The 16,921-nt window shown below is 39.5% G+C and overlaps 1 protein-coding gene across 1 annotated transcript in view; it reads left to right on the forward strand.

The window, feature by feature from the left end:
* The first annotated feature begins 4,855 nt into the window (after positions 1 to 4,855).
* Positions 4,856 to 16,921, forward strand: part of LOC139715302 (ribosome biogenesis protein BMS1 homolog) — a 29,085-nt gene continuing 17,019 nt past the window's right edge. Inside the window, exons 1-12 of the mRNA XM_071626879.1 lie at positions 4,856 to 5,031; positions 6,182 to 6,372; positions 6,839 to 6,918; positions 8,014 to 8,202; positions 9,519 to 9,661; positions 10,491 to 10,612; positions 11,344 to 11,543; positions 12,030 to 12,380; positions 13,196 to 13,255; positions 14,028 to 14,099; positions 14,415 to 14,697; positions 16,561 to 16,662. Of these exons, the coding sequence (XP_071482980.1) occupies positions 4,856 to 5,031; positions 6,182 to 6,372; positions 6,839 to 6,918; positions 8,014 to 8,202; positions 9,519 to 9,661; positions 10,491 to 10,612; positions 11,344 to 11,543; positions 12,030 to 12,380; positions 13,196 to 13,255; positions 14,028 to 14,099; positions 14,415 to 14,697; positions 16,561 to 16,662 (1,969 nt within the window). The remainder of the gene's footprint in view (positions 5,032 to 6,181; positions 6,373 to 6,838; positions 6,919 to 8,013; positions 8,203 to 9,518; positions 9,662 to 10,490; positions 10,613 to 11,343; positions 11,544 to 12,029; positions 12,381 to 13,195; positions 13,256 to 14,027; positions 14,100 to 14,414; positions 14,698 to 16,560; positions 16,663 to 16,921) is intronic.

Here is a 16,921-nt window from a genome sequence, read left to right on the forward strand (position 1 = left end):
TGTAAATGGGGCACGTACATTACATTAGCCAGAATACTAACCTCAATTCCCGACAAATTAAATTGATTTGATGTACCGAAGTTATTACACACAAGTTCTTTCAGTTCACAGTCGTTGATATAACAGTTACTCACATTACATTCTAAAAAAAAAAAAAAAAAAAAAAAAAATGTCTGCACGTCATTCATTCGGGTGGCTGCATCTTAATAAGTGGGTGCATACATTAGGTTAGTCATATCATTGACCTCATTCCAAAAACAAATTTATTTGATTTTATTTGATTTATCTTAGTGCATCAGTAATAGATTCTTTCAGTTCACATTTCTTGATATTAGAAATGCTCACTTTTTTCTTCAAAACTGTTTTCTTCCCATTCATTCAGATAAATGCATCTGAATGAATGGAGTGCAGACATTTTACATTGGCAGAAGTATTGACCTCATTTTAAAACAAATCATCAACAATGTATAACAGACAAGCTCTTTCCGCTCGCGTTCCTTCATTGAGAGCTTCTTTGATTTTTATTTAAAGTGCATCTGAAGACAACTGGAATTTGAGTTCAGTCATTACGATAGACCTATGACAGACAGATATGACAGTCCTCATTGTTTTTAATCGAAGGGAGACGGGAATTAATTAATTAATTCATTCATTGATTAATTAATTAATTAATTCATTCATTCATTCATTCATTCACTGGTCATTCATACATTCATTCATTCGTTCATTCATTCATTTGTTCGTTTGTTCGTTCGTTCGTTTGTTCGTTCGTTAAATTCATCATTCATTCATTCATTCATTCATTCATTCATTTATTCATTCATTCATTCATTCATTCATTCATTCATTCATTCATTCATTCATTCATACATTCGTACATGTACATTCATTCATCCAACTAAACTCTCATTTTTATTTGACTTGTTTTCCTTCTTCAGTACCGAATCATTGCAATGAAAATTAATATCAAATTTATGACAATTCATGTAGGGCCTATATGGGGCGGGGTACAGTCATGATGTTATGGCACCAAAAAGCACAGCTCTTAAATAGGGCACCTCTAGTCACAATAATTATATAAAGTACAACACGTGTGCACATAAGCAACAAAAACGACAACAAAAAGCCAGAAGTGGAGGTTTACCCTCCCCCACCCCGCTTAACTTTCGAGGAGATGTGATATTCTATATACACAAAAAAAGAAGGAATGAATAAAAATCAAGTGATAGCTGCAGGGGTCCATTTTGAAGATTTAAAAAGGGCAGGGCGTGCATGCGCTGGAAATAATTAAATTATATACTCCAACCGTCAAAGCCGGCACTAGCGGGAATGCACGTACACCCTCCTTCATTTATATACTAGCCTCCGGCCATTTTGACTTTGTCGTCCTTATGAATTGCTACTGCGATCATCAAGATCATTATTATCACAACCATCATCCTTATCAAAATATCCACCAGGAATGTTCTTCACCAGCCTGCGAATGGTGAAAACATCGTACAATGCGAGGATAAACACAAGGATCGATGCATGGCGAGTTCTGTACATAATGTTTACCTATTTTATAGATAGGCCTTACACAAAACACGTACACTACATCCCCCACACTTCCCTGAGTATATCATACCTTTGTTGTTACAGTTTTGATGGAAACCAAAATTGATTAGGACCTACTTCATTAGGCTAGATAACTGAATTTCAAGCCTGAAAATGCAAAAATCCGCAGTCCCTCGTGTTGAAGAGCTAGGGTATGCCCCTCCCACATCTTCCCTTGCTCGATTTCCTGAATAGGGTCCTACTACTTTTTATTTTGCTTACTCTTTTGATAGAAACAACAATTCAATATCTTACCCAAAGTGTGCACTATATCTCTGAATTTCAGGTCTGAATAAGCAAAATCTCTCTCGTAGTAAGAGGCAGCATAGGCCCTATCCTCCCTCCCACACCCTTTTCCGGCATAATTCCTGAATGTGAATGTTTCTTGCTTTTTTGACGGAAACAACTCAAATCGAATCCATCTATATCACCAAAAGTGTGCATCAGATCTCTGAATTTCTAGTCTGAAAATGCAAAAATCTCTGCCGAATGGGAGAGGGTGTATGCCTAGATGTCCCTCCCACACCCTCCCCCTGCCCGTTTCCCTGAATACTTCTTTACATTTCTTACTCTTTTGATAGAAGCATTTGACTATCTTACCAAAGTGTGCGCTCCTGTATCTCGGGGATGATTGTTTTAATTGACTGAATGCAAGAAAATTAATGAATCCCAAAGAAATACAAAAAAAAAATATACTACATATTTTGTTTTAATAATACAGAAATGAAAATCCATACCATCTTATTTATTCATTTCATTTCATTTCATTTTTGCACGTAGGGGGCCTACACATCACGCGCGTGTGTGTATCATGGACTTGTATTCGTGCTATAGGCCTAGTGTTACCAATGACTGTGATGATCGACTATCGCCGATCATCACCCCCCCCCCTTCCCCCCCCCCCCCCCACACACACACACACTCCTCGGATTTGTTGGTACGAAATGTATTCATGAATGCACAAAATACCCATTCGCAGTCCACTAAGCTAGTGACCGAGAGGGGGAGGGGCAGAAGCATGGGATGGAGGTGGGAAATTGTATTCCTACCTTCCTGGGGAGAAGTCTTCACCTTTCATTTCGTTTCGTTTTGTTTTACAATGTATTTTGTTCAAGCAGACTCTGCTCGCCTGCAAGGGGATTTCGTTCGAACCCCTCCCCCTCCCCTCCCCTCGGGATCCCCTGCACCCTCCCCATTCAATCCTTGCCAGTTGCACTCTCTCGCTCGTTGTACAAGTAGATCCTCGTTAGGTACCCTAGTTGATGGCCTACCAAACACGCACACACACAAGCGACACACACACGCGTGTACTTTTTGTCGGCGATCGATCAGTGTAGCAAGCACAGTTTATATCGTTGCCAGCTGCACGTGGGACATGTTACACGACGTAATTAAGGGAGTTGAGTGTTTGAGATCAAAGTAAGTTGAGCAGTTACTGTTATGCATTTGAATGTGTCTTGTCTGTAGATCTGTCTCACCTGTTTTTCGCTCAGTTATTTGCCCTTTGAGTTGAACTATTGCAAATGTGAACGGCGCTGCATGCTACACTGTTTACGTTGTCCAGAGAGGCCTCTGAACAGTCCCATATACTTACATCTGTGTCAGGGTCGAATAGACCATTCGAAAAACTATGTCCATGACCATGGCGGCAGCCCATGCTATATTATAGCTAATTTATATGTAATCGTTTAATAGACGTACGATGTATGACCGATGTAATAAAGACTGGAGAGTGTACACAGCAGGCTACGCAGTCACGCAGTGGAAAGCATCAGTTTGATTAACAAGATGGCATAGCACTTACTACTGTGTAACTTAGCAGAAGATGACTGCAAATTCCAATGACTACAATTCAGTACAAACAACAGAGCAGTGTCTCTCAAAATCAAATGTTAAAGGATCTAGAATGGGACACCCTGGACTCCGGAGAACAGGAGGAGAATTTTGAGACTTCAACTACTGTTCAAAGTCATGAATGGGGAAGTGGGAATTGATCCCAACGTCTACATGTCATTAGAGTTACAAATTGTAATGACAGAGGGGTGAGAATGACCAGAGGGAACAGCAGAAGAATCCAAAGAACACTGACCAAGAAAGACGTACGCAAGTACTCTTTCTCCCACAGGACAGCAGTAGACTGGAACCTACTTAACGAGGAAACAGTCACATCTACATCCAGTACAGTCTTCAAACAGAGGCTTCAAATGTCATGAATATGAAACATTTTTCCTGCCCTGCACATGAACTGCCATACTAGTTATAACGTTGGTGGAGTACAGTTAATTCTGAGTACCGGTATACTGATGGAACTGGAACAGAAACAGAAGCAGATGATTTTGGTGTACAGTTTAACACTGCCACTGCACTGGTTATATTAAATGACTATAGAGTTAGAGTCTACACAGAGCAGAGAGAAATGTTTGCAGTGTTTGCACATCAACCAACATGCATGTCATTCACAGTCTCACACACAGGCCCTGCAATTATGATCCCTTACTTGTTGATCATACCTAGCACAGTAGCAGTCAGCATTCTGCATTAAACATTCACAGAGCAGAGCAGAGGCAGGACTCTTTGTCTTCACTTTTTGTTGAAAATGTGCTTTGCCTCTGTGTCATTTTTATGGCTAATATGAATTTAAATGTATACGATGTACAAATGTTTGTTTGTTTTTTTTTTCATGTAGACCAAGGAGTTATCTAGGTCGTCCACCATAATGCAATCCAAAATTCAACCACCGACTACATGCAATTAACATTTGCTTGCGGTCAGATTTTGGTTTTGGAAGTCGAACCTTGGTGTAGGTTTTTTTAGTCTTTATTATAATCATGCAAACTCTGATTAAAGTCATGACTTCCTTCACAAGAGTTCAGTTTCGCTCCTGTTTTAACACTACAACAGATATTTTGTTTCAATTTTAATGCATTAGTGTGTTCTACAGTGTGATTAAAGTCACAAGAAAACCTCCTTTACCTAGGATCCCATAGACCACTCTTTCCCATTTCTCTGCAGCTGTGCATTTTGCTTGTATGCACAGTGAGAAAATGTGATGAAGTGTGTATACCCAATATAATAGATGCATCGTGTTTATGTATTTACAATGTAGTATATTTTTTGTGTGATTGTAATGCTACATTATGTAAAAGTGTCTCATTCTTGATGGACAGTGGCTGAGGAACACGCTAATTAATGCTCTTCATTTGCAGAGGGGGAGCAGCAGATTTTCTTTTGAACAGTGTAGGAGCTTTAAGCTTGAGACATGGCGGACGAAGGCACGGCTCCCCACCGGACACACAGGGAACGCCAGGCGGGTCGCAAGTTCGAGAAGAAGAAGGCAAGGACCAAGCCCCAGGATGAAAACTTGACCGCCAAGCAGCGAAACCCCCGGGCGTTTGCCATTCAGTCGGTCAACAAGATGGCCAGAAAAGTGCGGAGGTACGTCAAGAAATGCAAGAACGCCAGTTTATTTTGTAATCTATCATTCTTGCAATGAATATGTTCTGTGGGTCTAAGGCCTTTAAAGATCCATAAAAATTCCTTGATCACTACCAAAATTTGATAATCTGTTCTTTGTGACATTGTCAACTTTCCCTGCAAGTTTCATCCAAATCTGTCCACAACTTTTTGAGTTATTTTGCACACAGACAAACAAACAAACAAACCAACACTGATGAAAATATAACCTTCCTTGGCAGAGGTAATGAATAGAGTTTGTGTAATCTCCCTAGTCCCATTTGGGTCACCATGGCCTTCCTGTGGGACTGAGGCACATTGCGACACCTAAGTTGACTGGCTTGCTTTACACGAGGTGTACTAGTAGTTGGGATGAATTACCGAGTGCTGATGATATAGTTGTGCAGCTTAGAGTAAGATTCACACAGAGTTAGCAGGGCATATAATTGATGCCTCATAGATGTGCACCGACACTGGTAAGGGAATGGTGTCCATTGGGCTCAGCATTCCGTATGAAAGTTGAAGAAGTAGACGGGTCGGATCTGTGGAATGCTGCAGAAACATAATTTTAGGAATTTTAATTTCAAGATATTCATACAGTCAACCTTGCCTAAGTCAAATCTATTTGGACTGAAGAAATAGCTTCGACTTAAAGAAAATTTGACTTATGAGGGATAAAAATCGATAGAATATATTAAAAGAGAAGAGGACTTGAAAAAATCTTGACTTACGTGATTATTCAACTTATGCAAGGTCGACTTAAGCAAGGTTTACTGTTCTTAGATCATGTATCATATTTTGCCATTTAGAAGTATAATAAATAAAGAATCAGAGCCATTAATGCACATGGATATCCAGGATTAAACTACTAAAAAAGGAACCAGCAAATTATCAATGTCATTATATTGAGAGGTATCTGATGACAGGTGAGCCTGATTGAGGCAAACAGATCAAAACATTTCATCCTCACAGCTTCAAAAGGCTTGCCACTATAAATGTGCTCTCGCAAGCCTATTTTCAAAGCAATTTTCTCTCTCTATTATATTGGAGAATGCTTATGACCTGCATGATATAAGTCATTGTGAGCATTTACTGTAAGAGTGAAGATGTACTTGATCTGTGCCCATCACAGAACTCTGGACATCAAGGAGAAGAAGCACCACATACCAGTGGTAGACCGCACCCCTCTGGAGCCACCGCCCATCGTTGTCGCTGTCGTCGGTCCTCCAAAGGTCGGAAAGACCACTCTGATAAGGTGTCTGGTCAAGAACTTCACCCGCCAGAACTTGGGCACCATCAATGGCCCAGTCACCATTGTTTCTGGTAAGAAACCCTCTCAAATATTTATCCATCATTATTAAGTATAATTCTGTTTAATATTTTTGTTGTCACTAAATTACTACTGGTGCTGCTGCTGCTGCTACTACTAGACTGTAACTACTACTTCTACTACTTCTACTACTACTACTACTACTACTACTACTACCACTACTACTACTACTACTACTACTACTACTACTACTACTGCTACTACTACTATTACTTTTTTGACTGACTGCAATGTACTACATCTTTTATCTCATTGATTTGCATGTAGGAAAGAGTGACCCACATGCCACTGGAACAAATGAATTGCATTTCTATATGCTGATGTTATCAGAATGCTGTCCTCATCTCCCTCCTTGGTTTAGGCACTATGAAGATTGTTGTGATTGTTGAAAGTTTAATCTTACACTGTGATTCAAATCTCTGAACTCTTGGATATTTGTTCCCTTTTTCCCCATCACAGGCAAAAAGAGACGCCTTACTCTGATTGAGTGCAATAATGACATCAACAGCATGATCGATATTGCCAAAGTTGCTGATCTGGTGAGTTACCAGTACAGGGAATCATTTTATTTCTCAAATTTGTTTAGCAGTTGTGATCAATGGGAACATACTTTAAACAAAGTTCTGTACAGTCTTATGGAACAAACCTGCTACACACAAGAAATTTTGTATGGCAATCATATAAAAGATGCATAGCAAATTGCGATATGAAAGCAGGAAAATTATTCCCTGCAGTACTGCTCTGGGTGTCATTAATTTGCATAGATGCACAATGCTGGTAGATTGAATAGAGTATGACTTGTTGCATTTTTGTATTTGAAAAGTGGCTAGTGTTCATTGCTTGTTTTAGAGCTCAGATTTGAGTGGACTGAAGCATATTTCAACCCTGATGACATTGATTGTGGCAAAAAAAAATTAACTTTGACTAAAATATATTTTTTCCCTCTGGCCCAGGAGACGAATGTTGTCATAAGTTTGCTTACAATGAATACTCTTTCCTCAGTCCATAAAATGATCCTCCCCTTGTTAAGAAGCATAGATTGTAGTCAAGAGTAGAAGCAAGTGTGTAGCCTTTTTCATGTTTGAGAGATTAGGGGAGGTTACAATAAGTGCAGATCCCCTCGTGACAACTTCAGAGTTTCATATTTGATTGTTTTTTGTTTTGTGCCTTGCCCCTGAATGATGTAGTGCTAGTATTATGATCCTGTCACAGGAACTTTGGCCCTGATTTAACGAAGAATGTCACTTGCGGTGGACTTTACACTTTTCATCCTAGATTGGTATGCTTACATTCACCTCTCCATTCTCCCTTTTTTTTTTCTTCTCCCACCGTGCTCATTTCAGTCCAGGCACTGCTGTTGGTGGACAAAGCAAACGCGTGGCCTTTTTTAGGTCAGAGAGACTGGGGGAGGTTGCAAAAAGTGCAGATATCATAGTGACAACTTCAGAGTTTCGCACCTGAGTGTTTTGTTCCTGGCTCCTGATGTAGTGCTAGGATTATGATCCATTTGATAGTGAGATGCTCAGCTCTGTGAACTTTGGCCCTGATTTAACAGTGCCACTTTTACTGTATGCCCCAATTCAACTGTATATCCTCCCATTTTTTTTTCTCCCACTGCGCTCATTTCATCTTAGGCCCTACTGCTGGTGGACGCCAGCTTTGGGTTTGAGATGGAGACCTTTGAGTTCCTGAACGTGGCCCAGGTGCACGGCTTCCCCCGCATCATGGGTGTTTTGACCCACCTGGACATGATGAAGGACAACAAGGCACTGAAGAAGACAAAGAAGAGACTCAAACACCGGTTCTGGACAGAGGTCTACCAGGTGGGCGGGGTCATAGCTATAGCCTGCTCTTTGAGCAAAATGAAAACAGTTTCAAATAGGACTGAATGGCATTAACAAAAATAGCAATAATGAAAATTGGGGCAGTGCAGGATTTGGCAAAAATAGTCAATAATCTTTACTTTGATTTAGCGTGATTCATAGATATAACAAGATATGAATTCCGGGAAGTCTCGGGGTACTGCTTTCACAATCCTTTAACCCTAAAAAGGCCGGGGGGGGGGGTTGAATCAACCCCCCCCTCGACATTTTTCACGACTACTCGGCCGCGCGAGATTTTTTGACCGCGCCGTTCGCTGACTTTTTACTCTTAAGTCTTGCGCATCTTTTGACACCATTTTCGCGAAAATCGCACATATCGTTACGACACTGTGCGACCTTTTATGCATGCCTGTCAGACCGAAAATGGCTCAAAAACGTGATTTTGTGTATAAAGTCTATGCAAATAGAGTTTTCTCTTCTTATTCATAAAGATATGATTATTTTCACTTTCATAGGCTGAAACTAATTAATTTTAGCGTAATTATGCTTGAAATAGGTTCTGTCATAAATTTTGAGAAAAAAAAAGATAAAACAAAAGGTCGAAAAAACAAAGAAATACATAAGAAATTCATAAAACAATAAAATACATAAGAAATTGATTTTGATACCAGATTTTTTTTTTCATGTACATTGTTAGGAATGCTACAAAGAATGTTATCACCAAAAATTAGGATTCTAGGAGCTTTAATTTCTGATTTAGAGCGGAAAGTATGATTTTATGCATATATTAACATAATCAATCATTATGATGAAAATTTTCATTTTTTTTTTTTTAGTTTGGTAGATTACGCGACAGGTAATGTATGTGCCAATTTTCATGGTGATTGCGCGAGCGACGGCTGAGATCTCAGGGGGGGTTGAATCAACCCCTCCCCGGCCACAGAACACCCAAAAAAGCGCGGCCTGGTTAGGGTTAAACTAAAGTCAAATGAAAAACCAAAATTATCTAAGAAAAGATTTTTCTGAATATATGTATCACTGACTGTGCAGTGCCCTTTTTTCTCAATAAATTTACCAGTTGCTCAATATGATTGTATCTGTTTCTGCACCGCTGAAAGGCGTAAAAATGACATTTTACACCGTCAAATCATTGGCTGCATGATAGCTATTTTACTGTCCCCCTCGGCACCGTACAGTATGTATAATGCAAAAAAAGACATTACTCGAACTACAATAGTCTCATTTCATATGGTAAGCCAGCAAAAAGAAATTCTACAAACTTACTCAAGAAAGATAATACCATCTTTATTTTCTAGGGAGCCAAGCTGTTCTACTTGTCTGGAATGGTCCACGGTGACTACCAGCGGAGGGAGGTCCACAATCTGGGTCGCTTCATCTCCGTGATGAAGTTTAGACCCCTAGTCTGGAGGAACACACATCCCTACGTCATCGCCGACAGGTGAGCCGCCATTTATGATTAATTATTTGATTGCTATTTATTCATATATGTCTGGGTTGACTCAACCCCATGTACTTTCTGACAAATGTTTGATTAGAAATATATGTTTAAAAGACATTGCAATTTAGGCATCATGATGTCGCACAAATGTCAGTGGAAAGGACAGACACAATTTGTTTATACACACTAGATATCTCTTTCATTCACACCAAATATAATTTGATGCCGTGAGGCTGTGTTTTAGGCACCTGGAACTTCAGTGTAGACTTATTGAAAACACAGCCAAAGTGATATAGAATAAAGAAACAAGAGAAATGCTGAAACACAACCAGAAGTACATAGGTGTATTGAGTGAGGGAGAGAGTGAAAGTCAGAGACTCCACCTCTCCTGCTTTCGACGGGAGATCTTCCGCCGAAAGCCCATTTTTGCAAAATCTCCCGTTCTCCCGCTTGAGATTTAATTTCTCCCACCCTGGCTCTGTGTCTCCCGCTTGAAATGATTTCTTACTTATAGTGTCATCGTATGTTGAAAAATAAGCCTTAGATGGCACGAGAGAGCATCTAGAACCCTAAAGCTCCCTGGACCCCGGCCGCAAGGAACTTGGCGCTTTGCGCACATAAGTTGGAGTCTCCCGTTTGTTAGGGGTTTCAGACGGGAGAATCTCCAGATCAGAAGGTGCTCGGGGTTGATGGAGTCTCTGGAAAGTGGGAGACTGAGAGAAAAAAATAAAAATAAAATGATGTTTGTTTATGGGATGTCATCTTAATGGGTTTATAACAAAAGTAACTGTTACAATTTCTTCCTCTCTGCCCTTTCCTTCTCATGCAGAATGGAAGACCTTACCAGTCCCGAGCTGATCAGACAGAATCCCAAATGTGACCGCAATGTCGCCCTCTATGGTTACATGCGAGGAATCCCACTCAGGCAGAATAGCTCCGTTCACATTCCAGGTAGGACTAGGGATACTGGATACTTGTTAGCAGTCAATAATGCCAATTACAAGTTTAACCACTTGATTTGGTGCTGTTTCCAATGGATGATTGGAAAAGATAATTGAATGCTAATTTTTGTGAATAATTTTTGCAATAATTTTGTCTGTCTCTTTCTCTCTATCTGTCTGATGTTTTCTGATTCAATTCAATTCAATTCAATTCAATTCAATTCAAACTTTATTTTCACTTTTTCTACGTGCAAAAAAAAAAGAGAGAGAAAACCTTGTAAAATGTATTCACTGGTACTCCAGTAAGAACCTGATGCAAGTTTTATTCTCATCGTACTGAAATTTGATATTCAGGAATGTTAATTTGTTTTTGAGATGAACAGAGAAATCATGCCATACACCAGCATCCCAACTACACAGAAACATGTTGTGTTTATACACGCATATAGTTTACACATAAATTCAAATACACACACAACACACACACAGACAGAGAGACACACACACACATATGCTCAGATCATGCCCAATGTGCTCTATAAAACGTTTTCAGAGCAAAGTTTGGATCACTGTCAAGTAAAGATTTTAGCAGAATCCATGCCGTGTGAGAATTCTTCTACAAAAATTGTCGTAATATTTTCTCTATTCATCGTCAAAATCACCTTGCTCATGTTTACAAGTCATGTCATTGTGATGTTACTTCTATGATATCTGATTTTTAAATTTCCTTCTTTTTTCCAGGATGTGGTGACTTCGGATTGAAGGATGTTTCCTTTCTGCCTGACCCTTGCCCCCTGCCGAACAAAGAGAAGAAACGCTCCTTGAACGAGAAGGAGCGACTCATCTACGCGCCCATGTCTGGGGTGGGCGGGATTGTTTATGACAAAGATGTTGTCTACGTGGAGTTGGGCAGCCACAAGCCTCACAGTCAGAACGTTGAGGTGTGATGTTCTCCATAACGTGTACATTGACTTGTTTGTATTCATCATTTGTATTCAAACTAGAAGCTGATGACTCACTTGAAGGAATGCAAGATGATTGTTGCATATTCAGCTTTTTTTTTCTCACTGCAGGTTCAAGTTCAAGTCCAAGTTATTATATTTTTCTCCATCTCAACATAATCAATAACATATACCCAGAATACACATGAAAGTAAAGAAATATCAACGCAAGCAATCTATAAAAAAAAGGGGTACATTATATTTTTGATGGGAATTGCAGATATTTCTATTTTGGTGATCAAAAATTAGAGGATGGAGACAGGGTACCCCTTGAATATTGAAGCTTGTAAATTGTGGGTCTCGCCACATTTGTGCTGCTGTAATGCCATGCTTATTTGCTAGTCTGTAGATAGTACTACATTTAAAGTTGTTAGTGCCACAGTTTGGTTATTTCTTTATATTATTTTTCTTTTCAACTGACGACAGGATGAGGATCAATCCACCAACGAGTTGGTCTCCAGTCTGATCAGCACCCAGAAGACTCTGGACACCAAGATGGCTGCCAGCAAGCTGGCCCTCTTTGCCGACTCCAAGCCGGTGTCCTCCGAAGAGGTCGCCATGGATACCAACTTTGCCCTGCCGGAGGAGGAGCGCATCACCGCGGAGGACGGGAGGGTGAGGAGGAAAGCTGTTCTTGGAGGAGGAGAGGAAGAGGGAGAGGATGATGATGAGGAAGATGGAGATGAAGAGGAGGAGGAGGAGGAGGAGGAGGATGGGGACAGCTTTGAAGACGATGATGAAGAGAATGAGGAGAAAGAAGAAGAAAGTAAATTTAAGGTGAGCCATCAATTTGTAATTGTAATCAGTCTCATGATGGGATGCTGATAATGATAAAATGATAATGATAATAGTAATAATGATAATAACTGTAATTATAACTACAACTGTACAGTTGTATTATTATAATTATGATTATAATTATAAATTACCTTGCTGAGGAGCAAACGTGTCGTTTCGTTAGGCTCGAACCACAAATTCAAACCATGCTCATGTGATTCAGATTCGCGCACTCTTGTCCACTCGGCCACAACACCTCCCCAGTTGTGATTCCATGTGTTACAGAATGCCCCCAAATCTCCTATTTCTAGTATTAGTGTACATGCCAGTATTCATAATAATACGAAATGCCCAGAGGATGCTTTTTGCAATCTATGGTCTCTTAAGACTTTCAGAGGGATCAAGCAGGAATTATACACTGACTTGATTTCTGGAATGTACGTACAACATGTGTAAGCAGCATATCCTCCTCTTTAAATCAGAGTCCACTTTCATATGCACATTAGCAATGCAAAATGACATAAAGAGGTTGTAGCTCTTCTCATGTAGCTCTAAAAAATCTGGACCTTAACTTACTGCTGCTTGATGTTTTCTGAGACTCTTGTCTGCAAATATAAAACTGTCTTGAAGTAGAAAGCTTTTGAAAGTGAAAGAGTTGTCATTTCACTGTATGCCAGTTTTTCATTTAAATGGATTGAATATAGTGTCAAGGGTCAAGTTTCATTCAGAATGAAATAAACCTTCCAACTTATGCAGTGATTTTGTTTGTATTTTACAGTGTGTCTTTTTCATGTTTATTTTTGCATGTATATCAGCATCAGAAGATCTCCCTACACAGTACTAGAATGGAACAGAAGACTAAAAAGGCCAAAATGGTATGGTAGTCTCAATTTCAAAATAATGTGATATGAAAAATGTGTGTATAATATCAGCTGTTGATTGAGAGCACTTATCTGTATCTCCCTTCTAACTCATAATCCCTGCCAACTTCTAATATTTGTACGAAGCAGTCATTGTTTTTGAAATTGTGAGAATTATATGGTTCAAGATAGCAAATGGATGCAATGTTTACAGCAGTTGAAGACAAAAATGTACGCTGTCAGATGAAATTTGGTTTTAAGATGCACATACTGTGCTAATATGTGAATACAAACAGATGATTTGGCATTATCATCATTTGTCCAGGTATACATTGTATCTTGGTATATGGTACAATCAACTCTTGTTTTATAGTGATAGTTATTATGTACATATATTTTGCATCAATAAGTTGTCCTTTGAAACCAAATTTCAGCAGAAATGTACTTTGACAATGTGCATCATGTGGAATTAGCTGAAAGTAACAGTGTATTACACTGTTAGTTTCAGCTAATTCATTTAATTGATATTTCCATCGTGTGATTTTATTTAAAAATTATATTGTACAAATTCCACATATAGAAGTTGACAGTGTTATCACGTGACTGTTCTTAAAACCATATTTTGTCATTTGTCAATGTTGGAACATACATGTAGGTAGTGACTGAAATGTTAACCCCTTGAGTGCTTTGAGTGCTGATTGGTACAGAAAACCCCATAGCATTGTACGCACTGTCCAAAGTCCATGGCACAGAAAGGATTAATAATTTCATTCATTTTGTCATGCAGGATGTGGAAGACCTTGCCTTTGCAGACAGTGATGATGAACTGGAAAGAGAAGATATGATTTCTACAATGAAAGTGAGAACTAAAAATGCTTTAGCAACAAAGTCATCACTTCAGCATAGCAACAGGACAAAGGCTGGCAGTGATGGTGATGATGATGAAGACAGTGATGATTATGATGATGATGATGACGACAATGATGAAGAGGAGGAGGAGGGAGAGGAGGATGAGGAAGAAGAGGAGGAGGAACATTTAAGCGACAGGAGAGGCAATCAGGTGAAAGTGAGCAGTACTGAGGACAAGAGGACTAAAACTGCACCCTCAAAGACCATCCCGAAAAGAAATGGTAACCGCGCATTACCGAGAGACTCTAATCGTTTATCCGAAGAGATGGGAGACCAAAGAACTAAGAAAGGAAAGTCTGCACAGATAAAGCAAAAGGAAGGTGAGAGCACAGGGTTCTTGGAGAATGCCTTTTCTGACGAGTCCAGCGACGACGATGATGAGGAGGTGGAGAAAAGAGACCAGAGCAAAGATGAGTTTGAAGAAAGAGAAGAAGACAGCGATGAGGAGGAGGACACGGAAGATGAGGAGGATGAGGAGGATGATGAGGGAGATGATAAAGTAGGAGATGATGATGATGAGTCTGACACCAAAGAGGAAGATGAGGAAGGTAAATATATTGTAAATATCTTTGTATAATTTTGACAGGAAAAATAGTGATAAAAGCTTGTTTTAACATCTAAATGTCATTGATCCCTTGCCCAGTTTTTATGCCTCCGCCAACGAAGTGGCCGGAGGCATTATGTTTTCGGGTCGTCCGTCCGTCCGTCCGTACGTACTGTACGTACGTCCGTCCTGTTTTGTTTTTGTCGATATCTCAAGAACCGTGTGGTGGTTTTACATCAAACTTGGTATGAGGGTATATCCTTGGGGGATAATACTTTGTGTGGATTTTAGGGTCACAGGGTCAAAGGTCACAGGTTATTTCGTGGGAAAAAAGGTTGAAAATTCATGTTTTTCTCCATATCTCGCAAATGGTTCAAGGTATCTTCATGGAACTTAGTATATATGCTTGTTCCAATGGGCAGTGATTATCTAGGGAAGTTGGAGGTCATGGTTCAAAGGTCAGGGGGTCAAAGGTCAAGGTCAACTCCTCAAAATATCACTACTTTCCTTATATTTATGCAATGCCTGAAGGTTTTTTTTTTTTTACTTGATGTATACATGTATTACCCAATATATATTCTGTGGGAAGTTTCTTGCCAAAAGGTCAAAGGTCAAAAAGGTTAAAGGTCAAGTGAAAGTGCTGAATTGCACTTTTTCCTCCATATCTCAAAAGTAACTCAAGGTATCATCATGAAACTTACATATTTATGCATGTTCAACCTAACAGTGATTCTCTTTGGAACTGTGAGGTCAAAGGTCAAAGGCCAGGTTTAGATAATGCTATTTTCCCATTTGATACTGAAATTATACTTTTTCTCAATACCTTGAAAATTACTCAATGCATAAACTTATGAAAGGGTCAAAAGTCAAGTAAAAATCATCAGTTCCCCAAATACCTGCACTCTGACATTTTAATCATTCATCCAATTGAACCTACTTCTAGGAAAGTGAACATTCAGCACATTTGTGTCAAACCTGTCATTTTAATATTTTGCCAATTGTGTGAAACTGTCATCACACATTGTCAAGACATTGTACTATAGACCTATTAGGAGAACCATGCATTATGGCGGAGGCATATCAGTCGCCGTAGCAATACATCTAGTTATCCTTATGAAAAAAAAAAGAATGGTTTCTCTAAAGAGTGAAATCTTTTTTTTTTATGAGAAAGGTGTGCATTGCATTTTAGTTGCAAACTGATACCAGTGTGTGATTGCAACCCGTAGTGAGGTGGTGGAGAAAATAGTTCTCAGGCCATTGGCATGGGCGTGGACGGAAAGACTGCGTACAATAATCTCACCCCATATCTACCTCTCATTTCATCAAATATATGCTTTTACATAGCATGAGAGAGTATCCTGCAAAGCAAAATTGGGCCAAAAACTTCGGAATGTGTTGAAAGTCATGGTGAAAGCTAAAAATTTCACTAAGTCTTGTACGTCTAAAATGCAGATTTAACAGCAGAATTCAGCACTTATGATGCATAGATAATGATTTTTAGGACAGTTTGGTAATAAGGTACAGAACAGATATTTTACTGGTCAAAGGGTATACTGTATGACTTACAAGAAGACTACACTCCATGACTTGCAAGAAGACTACACTCCAGACACTATATTCTACTCAGTTCTAAAGTTGTCTCGTTCTCTTTGATTATAATGTTTTGTCATTGTGAATGTGGTCAAAGATTTCATGTCTATCGCTACTCTTTGTATTCTGTTGCAGAGGCAGATGTATAGATTTAAAAACTGCCTTCTCTGATCGTACTTGTGTTGTCTTCTGGAGTATGGTGACATATGGTGTGTCTAGTTTAGTGGGAAGTATTTTGCTGATGGTTTTACAAGTGTTATCTTTCCCTTGGGTATAGGTCACCTCAAGTGGAAAGAAAATCTCGCCCAGAAGGCTGCACAGGCCTTCCTGAGACAGCAGTCACAGACGCCGAACCTCCGTAGACTGGTGTATGGGAATGGTGAGTGCTTCTCAGCTACAAAATATATAGGCAGAAAGAAAGGGGGCGGTGGAAGGGCATGAGAAGGAAGAGATGAGCTAGCTACAATGTACAATAGGTCGGAAGCATGTTTACCTTCGGATGGTAGGACTAGTTGGGCTTCGGTTGTGTTGTCATCCCTTTGGGTGAGAGGCATAGACTCTGACCCTTCAGAGTGGACCTTGAATCACGGTACCTTGTTGCAAGACAGTCATAACTCCACATTTGAAAGATCCCCAGT

This window comes from Diadema antillarum, unplaced genomic scaffold (genome assembly GCF_040938485.1).
Source record: "Diadema antillarum isolate AM-2024a unplaced genomic scaffold, OU_Dant_1.0 seq00003229_RagTag, whole genome shotgun sequence".
NCBI lineage: Eukaryota > Metazoa > Echinodermata > Echinoidea > Diadematoida > Diadematidae > Diadema > Diadema antillarum.